General features: G+C 39.2%; 1 protein-coding gene across 1 annotated transcript in view; it reads left to right on the top strand.

Annotated features, from left to right (window-relative positions):
• Positions 1-13,188, top strand: part of TDRD12 (tudor domain containing 12) — an 85,378-nt gene that overhangs the window by 52,924 nt on the left and 19,266 nt on the right. Inside the window, exons 18-20 of the mRNA XM_014536781.1 lie at positions 7,365-7,440; positions 7,563-7,783; positions 10,417-10,516. Of these exons, the coding sequence (XP_014392267.1) occupies positions 7,365-7,440; positions 7,563-7,783; positions 10,417-10,516 (397 nt within the window). The remainder of the gene's footprint in view (positions 1-7,364; positions 7,441-7,562; positions 7,784-10,416; positions 10,517-13,188) is intronic.

Below are 13,188 nucleotides of genomic sequence, written 5' to 3'. Positions count from 1 at the left end.
CCTTCCCTCTGAAATTCGTCAGTCTGTTCCATGCTTCTATGTCTGGATCTATTTTGTTCATCAGTTTATTTTGTTCATTAGATTCCATATATGAGTGAGATCATGTGATACTTATCTTTCTCTGACTGGCTTATTTAGTTTAGCATAATACTCTCCAGGCCCATCCATGTTGTTGCAAATGGTAAGAGTTTTTTCACTTTTACAGCCGAGTTGTATTCCATTGTGTAAATGTACCATAGTTTTTGTCCACTCATCTGCTGATGGGCACTTAGGCTGTTTCCAAATCTTAGCTGTCAGAATGGCTACCATCAACAACTCCAAGAAATGACAAAGTGCTGACGAGGGTGTGGAGAAAAAGGAATCCTAGTACATTGCTGGTGGGAATGCAGACTGGTGCAGCCATTATGGGAAAAAGTATGGCGTTTCCTCAAAAAATTAAATATGGAACTACCATTTGACCCAGTGATCCCACTTCTAGGAATATATTCTAAGAAACCCGAAATACCAGATTAAAAATGGTGGCAGAGGAGGAGGAGGCACTTAGGCTGTTTCCAAATCTTAGCTGTCAGAATGGCTACCATCAACAACTCCAAGAAATGACAAAGTGCTGACGAGGGTGTGGAGAAAAAGGAATCCTAGTACATTGCTGGTGGGAATGCAGACTGGTGCAGCCATTATGGGAAAAAGTATGGCGTTTCCTCAAAAAATTAAATATGGAACTACCATTTGACCCAGTGATCCCACTTCTAGGAATATATTCTAAGAAACCCGAAATACCAGATTAAAAATGGTGGCAGAGTAGGAGGATGCTGCACGGACATGCTCCCAGGAGCAAACTGGAATTACAACTGAAATATGGAAAGGCTTCCTGAATAATGAATGGAAAACTCACAGGAGAGAACCTTGATACCCAAGGACCAAAGGTGGAGACTGCATAGAGACTGGTAGGAGGTGCGGAGGCACCAAAGGGCTGGCCAGGCACCCACAGACAGCAACTGAAGTCCCGGAGAGATATCTCAGCTGTGGGGAGGAGGGGTGGTTGGGCCACTGAGAACTCTGGGACCTATTCCCGAAGCTGGGCTCCCCAGCAGAGAGCACCAAAATGAGAAGGGTACCCACATAGCATCTAGCTGTGAAAAGCAGTGGGGTGCTGTCTACCAGGGAGTGGCCGCTGAAAGTTCGGGCACCCTCTTAAAGGGCCAACGCACAAAAACTCCCTGTGGAGCCACCCACCTTGTGCTCTGGCAGAGGGAGGGTGAAGTGGACTGGGGCTGTGAGAGCAAAACCCAGGACTGGGGACTCGGGGGATAGAGTTCAGAAGGCAGACACTGTTATGGGTTGGCTCAACGAGATAGACCACCGACTCAGAATTTAAATTTGAAAGCCTTTTATTAAGCTGGCCAGCTGACCACAGCCCGTACCTTCCCCCTCTGGGAAGCCTCGCGGCATGTGGCAAAGAGCAAGTGTGCATTATGATTTTTATAGCAAAACAGTGTTACCTTAGAAGTTCACAGAAAGTTCATAAGCACAAAGGGGGGGGGGGTAAACAGAGTCACACCTATCTATCTATCTATCTATCTATCTATCTATCTATCATCTATCTATCATCTATCTATCTATATCATCTAGAAAGTCTAGCTCTGTTTTAAGGCCTTCAAAGTGATTGTCAGACCACACAAATTATCCAAGATAATCTTCCTTACTTAAAGTTAATTGGTTAGGGATTTACTAATATCTGAGAAATCCCTTTACAGCACTACCTAGATTAGTGTTTGATTAAATAATTGAGAACTGTAGCTTAGGCAGGTTTACATTTTAAAAATGTCATAGCTGGTTACCTAAACATTTCCCATATTAATTTCACTCACCTTTTACTGGGAAAAATGTAATTGCATACCCCCATTTTGTTGCAAAGTTGACTAAAAATGGTAGTCTGTAGATGGGCAGTTTTGTACCCAGCTAAAACTCCATTACCTTCATTTATTACAAATTGCATTTAAAACCCATTATAAATTCACATCACTTTGTCTAATAAACATGCATCCCTTATTTTTTTTATCTATTTGTCTCTTCAATATAATAATCCAGAATTTCTAGTATTTTCTATCTAATGTTCTCCTCAACTTCTCTTTCTAGTCTTCATTCTTATCACCTTTTCCTTTGCCGCAAAAGGTTTTTTTTTCTTTACCAGAAATATAAATATTTAGTTTTATTTATAAGATTCATAATAAAATCATTCACATCTGAACTCTTCACCTAATTCCACCCCATCCATCTTTCTCTTATTTAGCATTTCTTAAGCATCAGATATATAGTTTGCTCCAATATTTTATTCATTCTCTTAGGTTTCCTCTTAAAAGCTTTTATTAAATTTATTTATGTGAGAAAATGGGATTTTTCTGTTTAACGCTAGCAAGATAGCGTAAATAAAAGAAGATTCTCAAGTTTAAGAATATATTGAAGTTTTGCTACAAAAAAACATTCAATGTTCACAAGAAAAAGTTTTGTCTTGTAGATGCTTCATAGCAAAGCTAATTAAGGATTTAAAGCTTCCCCTTAGAATAATAAACCCCATAATCCATGGTGATAACTTGCCCAGAGAATGGAGAAGTGACCATCAGAACACCAGGATTCATTGGCACCTTTCTCTAAGACAGCGGTTCTCAATCTGTGGGTCATGACCCCTTTGGAGGTCGAAAGACCCTTTCACAGGGCTCGCCTAAGACCATCAGAAAACACATATATAATTACATATTGTTTTTGTGATTAATCACTATGCTTTAATTATGTTCAATTTATAACAATGAAATTGGGGGTCACCACAACATGAGGAACTGTATTAAAGGGTCGTGGCATTAGGAAGGTTGAGAACCACTGCACTAGAGATTGAGAGGTATAGAGGATCTATCTAAATCATAGTCACAAACCCAAGCAGACAACCAAAATGAGGAAACAAAGAAACAACCCCCAAATTAAAGAACTAGCGAATTCTCCAGAAGAAGAGATAAATGAAGCAGAGATAAGAAATTTATCTGAAACAAGTTCAGAGTAATGATGTTAAAAATGCTCAACAGTATGAAAAAAGGTATAGTAACTATGAAAAAAGAACAGTCTGAGATAAAGAACGACATACCACAAATAACACATTGGAAGGAATACACATTGGAAGGAATACACAGCTGAAGATCGAATCAGTGAATTAGAAGACAGAGTTGAAAATATCACTCAATTAGAGAACCAAAAAGAAAAAAACAATTAAAAAACAGGAGGCCAGCTTAAGGGAGCTGTGGGACAACATGAGACATAAAAATAATAGAATAGTAGGTGTGCCTGAGGAGGCAGAAAGGGAGAAAGGAATAGAGGTGTTTGATGAAATAATGGTAGACAACTTCCCTAACCTGGTAAAGGAAAAAATCACACAAGTTCAGGAATCACAGAGAACCCCAATAAGAAGAACCCAAACAAACCCAGACACATCATAATTAAAATGCCAAAAATTAAAGACAAAGAATCTTGAAGGCAGCAAGAGAAAAGAAAGCTGTTACCTACAAAGGAGTTCCCATAAGGCTGCCACCTGATTTCTCATCAGAAACTCTACAGGCCAGAAGGGAATGGCATGAAGTGCTCAAGGTGATGGAAAGCAAGGATCTGAGACCAAGATTACTATATCCAGCAAGGCTGTCATTCAAAATAGATGGTCAAATAAACAGCTTCCCAGACCAAAAAAAAAAGGCTAAAAGAGCACATCACTACCAAGCCAGCATTACAAGAAATGCTAAAGTGATTGCTGTAATGAGAAGAAGAAACAGAGAGAGAAACCTAGCCTTAAAATGACAATAAATAAGTATCTATCAATAATAACCCTAAATGTAAATGGATTAAATGCTCCAATCAAAAGTGTAGGGTAGCTGAGTGGATACAAAAACATGACCCAACTATATGCTGTCTACAAGAGACCCACCTCAAAACAAAAGACACACACACAAGATGAAAGTGAAGGGATGGAAAAAATTTTCCATGCAAATGGAAAAGAAAAAAAAGCTGGAGTAGCAATACTCATATCTGACAAAGTAGACTTTAAAAGCATCATGCTAAGCGAAATAAGCTAGTCAGAGAAAGATAAATATCATATGATCTCACTCATTTGTGGAATATAATGAACAACGTAAAATGAAGAACAAAAATAGAGCCAGAGGGAAAAAAATATATACTAGAATATAATAGAAGTAATCCTGTTATTTGCAGATTTTCCTACTTTTGTGATACTTCTGTGATACCATACTATATTAGTACAGTTTTGGTAATATACTTAAAATCCTACAGTGGGGCCTTGACTTACGAGTGTCCCGACTAATGAGTTTTTTGAGATACCAGCTGTCTCTCGGCCGATTTTTTGCATTGAGTTGATAGAGTAATTTGAGTTAACGAGCTACTTAAGGAGCTCCTTAATGAGCTCGGTCTTGGAATGAATTAAACTCGTAAGTCAAGGCCCCACTGTATGTTAGTACAGTTTTGGTAATATTATACTTAAAATCTTTTTATTCTTGAAATATTAATGTTTATTGCATGTAATATTATATGTAAGATCATTTTTCTTGAATAATTGGTGTTTATTGCATGTAACATTTAAAATCGTTTTTCTTGAGATATTAATTTTTATTGCATATAACATTATTATATTTAAGATTGTTTTTCTTGAAATATTAAGGTTTGTTGAATGTAACATTATTTTATTTAAAATCGTTTTTCCTGAAATAAAAAAAACTGAAAAAAAAGTAAAACTGGAAAATAAAAAGAAACCCAAAACACCAATCTGAAGGGATATATGCACTCCTATGTTCACAGCAGTGCAATCTACAATACACATGTGTGTTTTTTCAATATATTCAGTTCTGTAAATGTATTTTCTTTTCCTCTTGACTTTCTTAATATTTCTTCTCTAGCTTTATTGTAAGAATGCAGTATATAATACAGATAACATACAAAATGTGTGTTCGGCCCCGGTGAGGTTGAAGCGGCCCCGGTGAGGTCGAGACGGCCCCGGTGAGGTTGAAACGGCCCTGGTGGGGTAGGGACGGTCCTGGTGAGGTCGGGGCGGCCCCAGTTAGGTTGAAACAGCCCCGGTGAGGTTGGGACTGCTCCAGTGAGGTTGGGATAGATAATGGGGACCAGTATAGACTGATGAACAGGGGTAGATGCAGAGGGGAATGTCAAGGGGGGGAAAAAAGGAGACATATGTAATACTCTTTGTAATACTTTAAGAAATAAAAATTATATATAAAAAAATGTGTGTTGAGTGTTCTCAGGAGGCTTGTTGTTAAAAGTAGGCTATAAGTAGTTAACGTTTTGGGGAGTCAAAAGTGGATTTTCAATTGCGTGGGGGGGTCAGCACTCTAACCCGTATGTTGTTCAAGGGTCTACTGTATGTACATGTATTTGTATGTATATGTGTGTATACACACATTTATATACACACACACGCATGTGTGCATTATTTGAAAAAGAAGGAAAATAATTTCAGCAAAATAATGTTTGTTTCCCTTGAGCAAATTTTTAGATCTAAAATAGGGAATTTTGGGAATATATTTATTTAAATCAACAATCATCTCATAAGAATTATTTGATCAGTGATACAATACCCTCATAGATAATTTTAAATGGTTTATATTGATGATTATTGACAGAACAATTAAATTCAAGTTTATGTTCTTGACTGTGAACTGTTCTCTTGGTTTCATCTTTAGGTGGTAGAAAGCAGTTCAATATTTTGCTTGAAAATGCATAAAGAAATGGTTTTTAATTTAAAAAGTGTATTAGAACAGTGGAAGAAGAAGTTAAGTTCTGGCTCTCACATTGTATTAGGTATGTGTTTTAATTTCTCCTTATATTTAGAGAAGGCAGAGGTATTAGGAATCATGCCTTCAATTCATTTCTATATCTCATCTCCAAATTTCTCATCATTTCCCAGATTTATTGAGAATTTATTAATCTGAATTCCAAAATGAAAATTAAGATTTTAACGTTGCCCTAGCCAGTGTGGCTCAGTTGGGTGTTATCCTGTGCACTGAAAGGTTTCCGGTTCGGTTTTCTGTTAGGGCACATGCCCTGCTTGCGGGCTTGATCCCCGGTAGGGGGCGTGCAGGAAGCAACTGATGAATGTTTCACTCTCACACCAATGTTTCTTTCTCTCCCTCTCCCTTCCTCTTTTGCTAAAAATCAATAAAAAAGATTTTTAAAACATTTAATATTGAAGTGGATCTAGGTGGCCCCCCCCCCCCCGCCCCAGGACTCTCAGGACATTAGGCAGCAACCTTCCTTAGTCTAGACATTCTCCCGAGAGTTCCAGCTTGAGGATCACTGTCTCATTTATATATACACACGTGCCTGTGATGAAGCATGTCATAAATGATTGTGACATTTAGTATTAGAAATTTAAAGTCAAAATGTATAAAATAAATGTTAAAATAGATATGGGAAGCCTAAATTTTCAACAAAAAGAGGGTTTTTTTCTTAAGCTAAAAGGAGACCACTTTTCTCTGGAATTTAATCACAGGGCTGTGACATGTATTAGAAAAAATGGGAAAGCCCTGTCCCAGTAGCTCAGTTGGTTAGAGTGTTAGCCCGATATGCCAAGGCTGTGGGTTCCATCCCTGGTTAGGGTACATACAAAAAGCATCCAGTGACTGCATAAACAAGCGAAACAGCAAAGCGATGTCTCTCTCTCCCCGCCCCCCTCTTCCTCTCTCAAGTCAATAAATAAAAAGAAAAAGGGCCTGGCTGGTGTGGCTCGGTGGTTGAGCATAGACCTATGAACCAGGAGGTCACGGATTTCCAGTCAGGGCACATGCCTGGGTTGTGGGCTCAATCCCCAGTAGGGGGCGTGCAGGAGGCAGCCAATCAATGATCCTCTCTCATCATCGATGTTTCTTTCTCTCTCTTCCTCTCCCTTCCTCTCAGAAATCAATAAAAATATATATTTTTTTTAGAAGGAAAAGGCTTTTTTGCATCTAAAAAGTAAAATGCAATAAAGAAATGTATTGAAGTACTACAGGCCTGATGCACGAAATTCGTGCAAGGGCCTTGGCCCCTGCTGCCGTGGCAGCCACCTCTGCCTCGGTTCCCAACCACCTCTGCTTCGGCTCCTGCCCGCCGTGGCTTTGTCCAGAAGGAAGGACGTTCAGTCTAATTAGCATATTATGCTTTTATTATTATAGATCATTATAGTTGGTTGCTGGAATTGTTTGGTAGAATGTAGTAAAACCCTAGTCTCATTTGAAATTGTCGGTATCCTTTTCTCTAGCCTTAACTGATGACTGCATACCACTCTTGGCCATTACTGATGCCACGTGTGTGATTCACTTCAGCTTTCCTTCCTCACCAAAAATTTTTGGTGGTCGCCTATATTGCATGTCTGATCATTTTCAGAGTTTAACTGAACAGGTTTGATTATGTTTTATTATCTTTAAATATTTTACTGTGTAACAAAAAATTCAGAATCCACAAAGTTTTGTTGTTCAGACTGGTATGGATGAATCACTTCCTTTATTCACCCCGGTTTTAAGGGTTCTCTTGCAAAACAGGGAGGTAAAAAGGCCAAATCTGTCTTGCTGTTGACGGAGAGAAGTTCATGCCATGCTGTGGGTGTTTTGCGATACTTGGAAAGAGCAGATGCCAAGATTCCATCGGAGCTGTATCAGTTTACTGCAGGCGTTCTAGAAGCCAAGGAGGACAAGAAAGCCGGAAGGCCTCTCTGTCCGTATCTGAAGGCTTTCGGATTTTGCAAGTAAGTCAGGCATCTTTTTTTTATCATTGAGATATACAGTAAAGGGCACAGGTGGTCAGTTTACAGCTCGATGACTTGTGACATGTGTGCACCCATGTAAACCACCACCTGGCTCTGAGAGAGCGCCCAGAGACCCTCTCATGCTCCTTCCCAAGGTGCCCTTCCTCCAGAAGTAACACCCTCCTGATATCCATCAACATTGATCCATTTTGCTTGTTTTTTTACTTCATATTCAACCTAATATCTGTGACATTTATCTGTGTTGTTATGTATCTCAGCCTTTTGCTTATTTGTTTATTTAGTGGTATCTGTGACATTTATCTGTGTTGTTATGTATCTCAGCTTTTTGCTTATTTGTTTATTTAGTGGCTCAGTATTCTATTATATGAATACTAGAGGCCCGGTGCACGAATTCGTGCAAGGGTGGGGTCCCTAGGCCTAGCCGGTGATCGGGGCTGATTGGGGCCATCTCGCCCAGTCCCGATCGGGGCTGACTGGCTGGGGGAAGGGACCGCGGGAGGTTGGCTGTGGGAGCGCACTGACCACCAGGGACAGCTCCTGTGTTAAGCACCTGCCCCCTGGTGGTCAGTGCGCATCATAGATACCAGCCGGTCGGTCGGTCATACTGGTCACTTAGGCTTTTATATACAGTATATAGAAGATAACACAATGTATATATCTATTCTCTTGATGATCCTATGAGTTGTTTCCAGTTTGGGCTATTTTATAGGAAGCTGCTGTGAACATTCTTGTACCTATATTTTTGTGGAAATATGAACCCATTTCTCATGATTATATACTTTGGAGTGGAATTGCTGGATCATGTTAAGCATATGTTAAACTTTTCCAAAGTGCTTGACCATTTTACGGTTTCATCAGTAACGTGTGAGAAGGTTTGAGTTGCTTTATATCCTCACCAACACTTAGAATTCTGGGGTGTAGTGGTAAACCATTGTGATTTTCTTTTGTGTTTTCCTAATAATTAATGATGCTGACCGTCTCTTCATATGCTTGTGGGACATTAGACAATCCTCTTTTTGTGATGTGCCTGTTAAGGTCTTTTGCCCATTTTTAAAAAATGGGTGTTTATCTTTTTCTTACTGGTTTGTAGGATTAATTAATTTATTCTAGATAGAAGTGCTTTGTCAGATATATGCATTGAGAATATCTTCTCCCAGTCTGTGGCTTGTGTTTTCACTCTTTTAATAGTCTTTTGATGAACAGACATTTTAAATACTGACGAAGTATTTTGTGGCTACTGTTTTTCATGTCCTATGTAAGAAATATTTGTCTCTCTCAAGGTCATGAAGATAGTCTCCTATATCCTCTAGAATAGTGGTTCTCAACCTTCCTAATGCCGCGACCCTTTAATACGGTTCCTCATGTTGTGGTGACCCCCAATTTCATTGTTACATATTGAACATAATTAAAGCATAGTGATTAATCACAAAAACAATATGTAATTATATATGTGTTTTCCAATGGTCTTAGGTGACCCCTGTGAAAGGGTCGTTCCACCCCCAAAGGGGTCGTGACCCACAGGTTGAGAACCGCTGCTCTAGAAGCTTTGTAGCTTTAGCTTTCACATTTAGGTGTGTGATCCATATTGAGTTAACTTTTGTGTACAGTGTGAGATTCGAGGCACAGCCTACTTTTTCCAAATGGATAATCACTTGCTGCAGCATAATTTATTTAAATCATCATTGTGTCCTCACTGAGTTGGTGCCTTTAATATAAACCAGATGACAGTATATGTGTTCCCTTTGTGGACTCTTTCGGTTACCTTGGTCTACTTGTCTATCCTTATACCAGTCTATTTTTTTCTCAAGTATTGTAGCATATATTATAGTGAGTCTTGGCATCTGGTATATTAAGTTCCCCAACTTTGCCCTTCCTTCTTCAAGGTTGTTTTGGCTACTGTAAGTCTCTTGCATCTCTATATACATTGTAGAACAGGTTGTCAACTTGTTCAAAAACTCTGCTGGAATTTTGATAGCAACTGCATCGATTCTGTAAATCAGTTTGGAGAATATGGATATCTTAACAGTAATGGGAGCCTCTCCCTAATCCAGACATAATGCCATTACTTGATACATAAATGGATGGCTGGGACTGGGTAGTAGGTGTCTAATAATTTATCTATTGGACTTAATGTAATTTTAAGATAACTTGACATGTATTTTTTAAATCTATGTCACATTAAACAGGTTATTATCAGCAGTTTCCACTATGCCTTTAAATAAAATGTTGACTTTTAAAATTGAAGCTTCAACTATTTCTAAGTTTGGGTTAAGGCCAGCATGTCAAACTCAAAGGCTAACACGGGCCAAATAAAGGAGGCATGCGGCCTGCAGGCTGTGACTTTGACATGCTTGGGTTAAGGAATGGCTCAGAGTCTATCTTGGAAATCCATTTTGTTCATTTATGTATTACACTTAAGAATGTCTAAGGAAATAATGAAGTAACTCGTTAATTCAGCATTAATTAAAATTTAGGGTTCTTTTCACATATTTATGCATTGTTAGTGTCATTTGAAGTATTTAGTGTATTATCTTTTAGTGTTTCAAATAAAAGTTCTCTGATTTAAATTATAGATTCATCTCTGATTTTAAAATCTGGGTACTTTTTTTCAGAGACAAAAGGATTTGTCCTGATCGACACCATATTAATCCAGAAATAGACAATCCAAGAAAATTATCCAACCAGGCTATACCATTGTTTGGATACATTAAAGTAAGTTCTGTTGAAGATTGTTTTGTTGAATGATTAATGGTCATTTTAATGAACATATTTTTTAAGCAGCAGAATCTTAGTAGAATATAATTATGATTTCCAGTGGTCAGTATTAATTTACCACCATTAATCCAACAGTAGGCACCGATCCTTAGAAGGCTCCCAGGTTATTTAGAAAACCAAGGTCAAATTGGGAAAGTGGATAAACCCCTTCAACAATTTCAGAAAGAGCGTTTTTTGCGGGGGAGGGATTATTAAAAATGATGCATTGACCACATGAGTCTTTTCAGAGCATCCATGATTATTGCTTTGAGGAAAATTCTGAGATGCAGATAGAATTGCTGAGTTTTCTTTTGAATCCTTTTTATTACTTATTGAGCTTGATTTCCTTTTCACCTTCCCTTTCCCTTAAAGCAGCGGTTCTCAACCTGTGGGTCGCGACCCCTTTGGCGGTCGAACGACCCTTTCACAGGGGTCGCCTAAGACCATCCTGCATATCAGATATTTACATTACGATTCATAACAGTAGCAACATTACAGTTATAAAGTAGCAATGAAAATAATTTTATGGTTGGGTCACAACACGAGGAACTGTATTTAAAGGGCCAGAAGGTTGAGAACCACTGTCTTAGAGTATATCTGTTGTGTTGTACTCATTTTCGGTGATTGCTGTAACAAACCATAAACTGGGTGACTCACAACAACAGATTTATTGTCCTGGTTGAGTGTCATCCAGGTTTCAGGATCGATCCTCATGTTTCTCTCTCACATGGATGTTTTCTCAACTACTTGAGTAAATACCAAAGAGTGTGATCGTAGCATTGTATAGTTAAGACTTTTTGTTCTGTAAAAAACTGCCGTACTGTTTTCTGAAGGGCCTGTGCCATTTTGCATTCCCACCAGCAGTAAATGAGTTTTACCAGCATTTGATGTTGTCGGTGTTTTGGCTCTTAGCCTTTCTAATAGCATATTTTTTCCATTGAATTTTAGAGAGTGGAAGAGAGGGAGGGAGGTGGAGAGAGAAATATTGATGTGAGACACATTGATTGGTATAGCCTCCCACACACGCCCCAACCAGGGCCAGGGATCGAACCTGCAAAACAAGGTTTGTGCCCTTGACTGGGAATCGAACCCGAGACCCTTCAGTGCGTGGGCTGACCATCTGTCTACTGAGCCATACTGGTCAGGGTTGTCAGGGTGGTAGTGGTATCTTGTTTTAATTCGTATTTCTCTGATGACATATAATCTTGTTTTGTTTTGTCTTTTTTTAATCCTCACCCGAGGATATTTTTCCATTGATTTTTAAAGAGTGGAGGGGGAGAGACAGAGAGATACATCAGTGTGAGAAAGACACATTGATTGGTTGCATCTGGAGCCAGGGATCGAGCCTGCAACTGAAGTACATGCCTTTGACTGCTATTGAACCTGTGACCCTTCAGTCTGCAGGCTGACGCTTTATCCACTGAGCCAAACCGGCAGGGCCCTGATGACATGATTTTGAACATCTTTTGATATGCTTATTTGTCGTTTGTATGTTTTTTTTGGTGGGTGGTGGGATATTAGTTCAGGTGTTTTGCCCCATTTTTTTGTTGTTAATCCTCACTCCAGGATATTTTTTCCATTGATTTTTAGGGAGAGTGGAAGGGAAGAGAGAGAGAGACATCGATGTGACACATCGATTGGTTGCCTCCTGCACATGCCCTGGGGCTGGGAATCAAGGCTACGAGCCTTCAGTGCACAGACCAGTGCTCTAACTATTGAGCAACACTGGCTGGGCTGCCCATTTTTTAATCTGGTTGTATGTTGTTTTAAATCTTTATTGTTGAGAATATTACAGATGTTTCCCTTTTTCCTCTCATTGCCCCCCACTACCCTGTTCCCGCCCCACCCAAGGCCTTCACCACTCTACTGTCTGTGTCTATAGGTAATGCATATGTGCATATAAGATCTTTAGTTAATCTCTCCCTGCTCCCCAACCCCCTTCCCTCTGAGATTCGTGAATCTGTTCCATGGCTCTTATTCTATTTTATTCATCAGTTTATTTTGCTCATTAGGTTTCTTGTTTGTTTGATTTTTAAATTTAGTTATTGATAGATATGTATTTATTGCCATTTTATTATTCATCTTTTTTCTCTTCCTCCCCTTCTTTCTCTTCCACCTCCTCCTCCCTCCCCCTTCTTCCCTTCCCCTCCTCCTCCTGCTCCTTCTCTCCCCTCTCCCCCCCTCTCCCTGTAGCCCCCTCCCCCTCAACATTTCATGTAATAGTGTTTTGGAGGTGATGAACTCCTTTAGCTTTTTCTTGTCTGTGAAGCTCTTCATCTGATCTTTCATTCTAAATGATAGCTTTGCTGGGTCGAGTAATCTTGGTTGTAGGTCCTTGCTGTTCATCACTTTGAATATTTCTTGCCACTCCCTTCTGGCCTGCAAAGAATCTGTTGAGAAATCAGCTGACAGTCGGATGGGCACTCCCTTGTAGGTAACTGGCTGCTTTTCTCTTGATGCTTTTAAGATTCTCTTTTTGTCTTTAACCCTTGGCATTTTAATTATGATATGTCTTGGTGTGGGCCTCTTTGGGTTCCTCTATTTGGGATTCTCTGTGCTTCCTGGACTTGTAAGTCTATTTCGTTCACCAGGTAGGGAAGTTTTCTGTCATTATTTCTTCAAATAGTTTT

This window comes from Myotis brandtii, unplaced genomic scaffold (genome assembly GCF_000412655.1).
Source record: "Myotis brandtii unplaced genomic scaffold, ASM41265v1 scaffold165, whole genome shotgun sequence".
Taxonomy (NCBI): Eukaryota; Metazoa; Chordata; class Mammalia; order Chiroptera; family Vespertilionidae; genus Myotis; species Myotis brandtii.
This window is presented reverse-complemented; position numbering and strand designations above follow the sequence as displayed.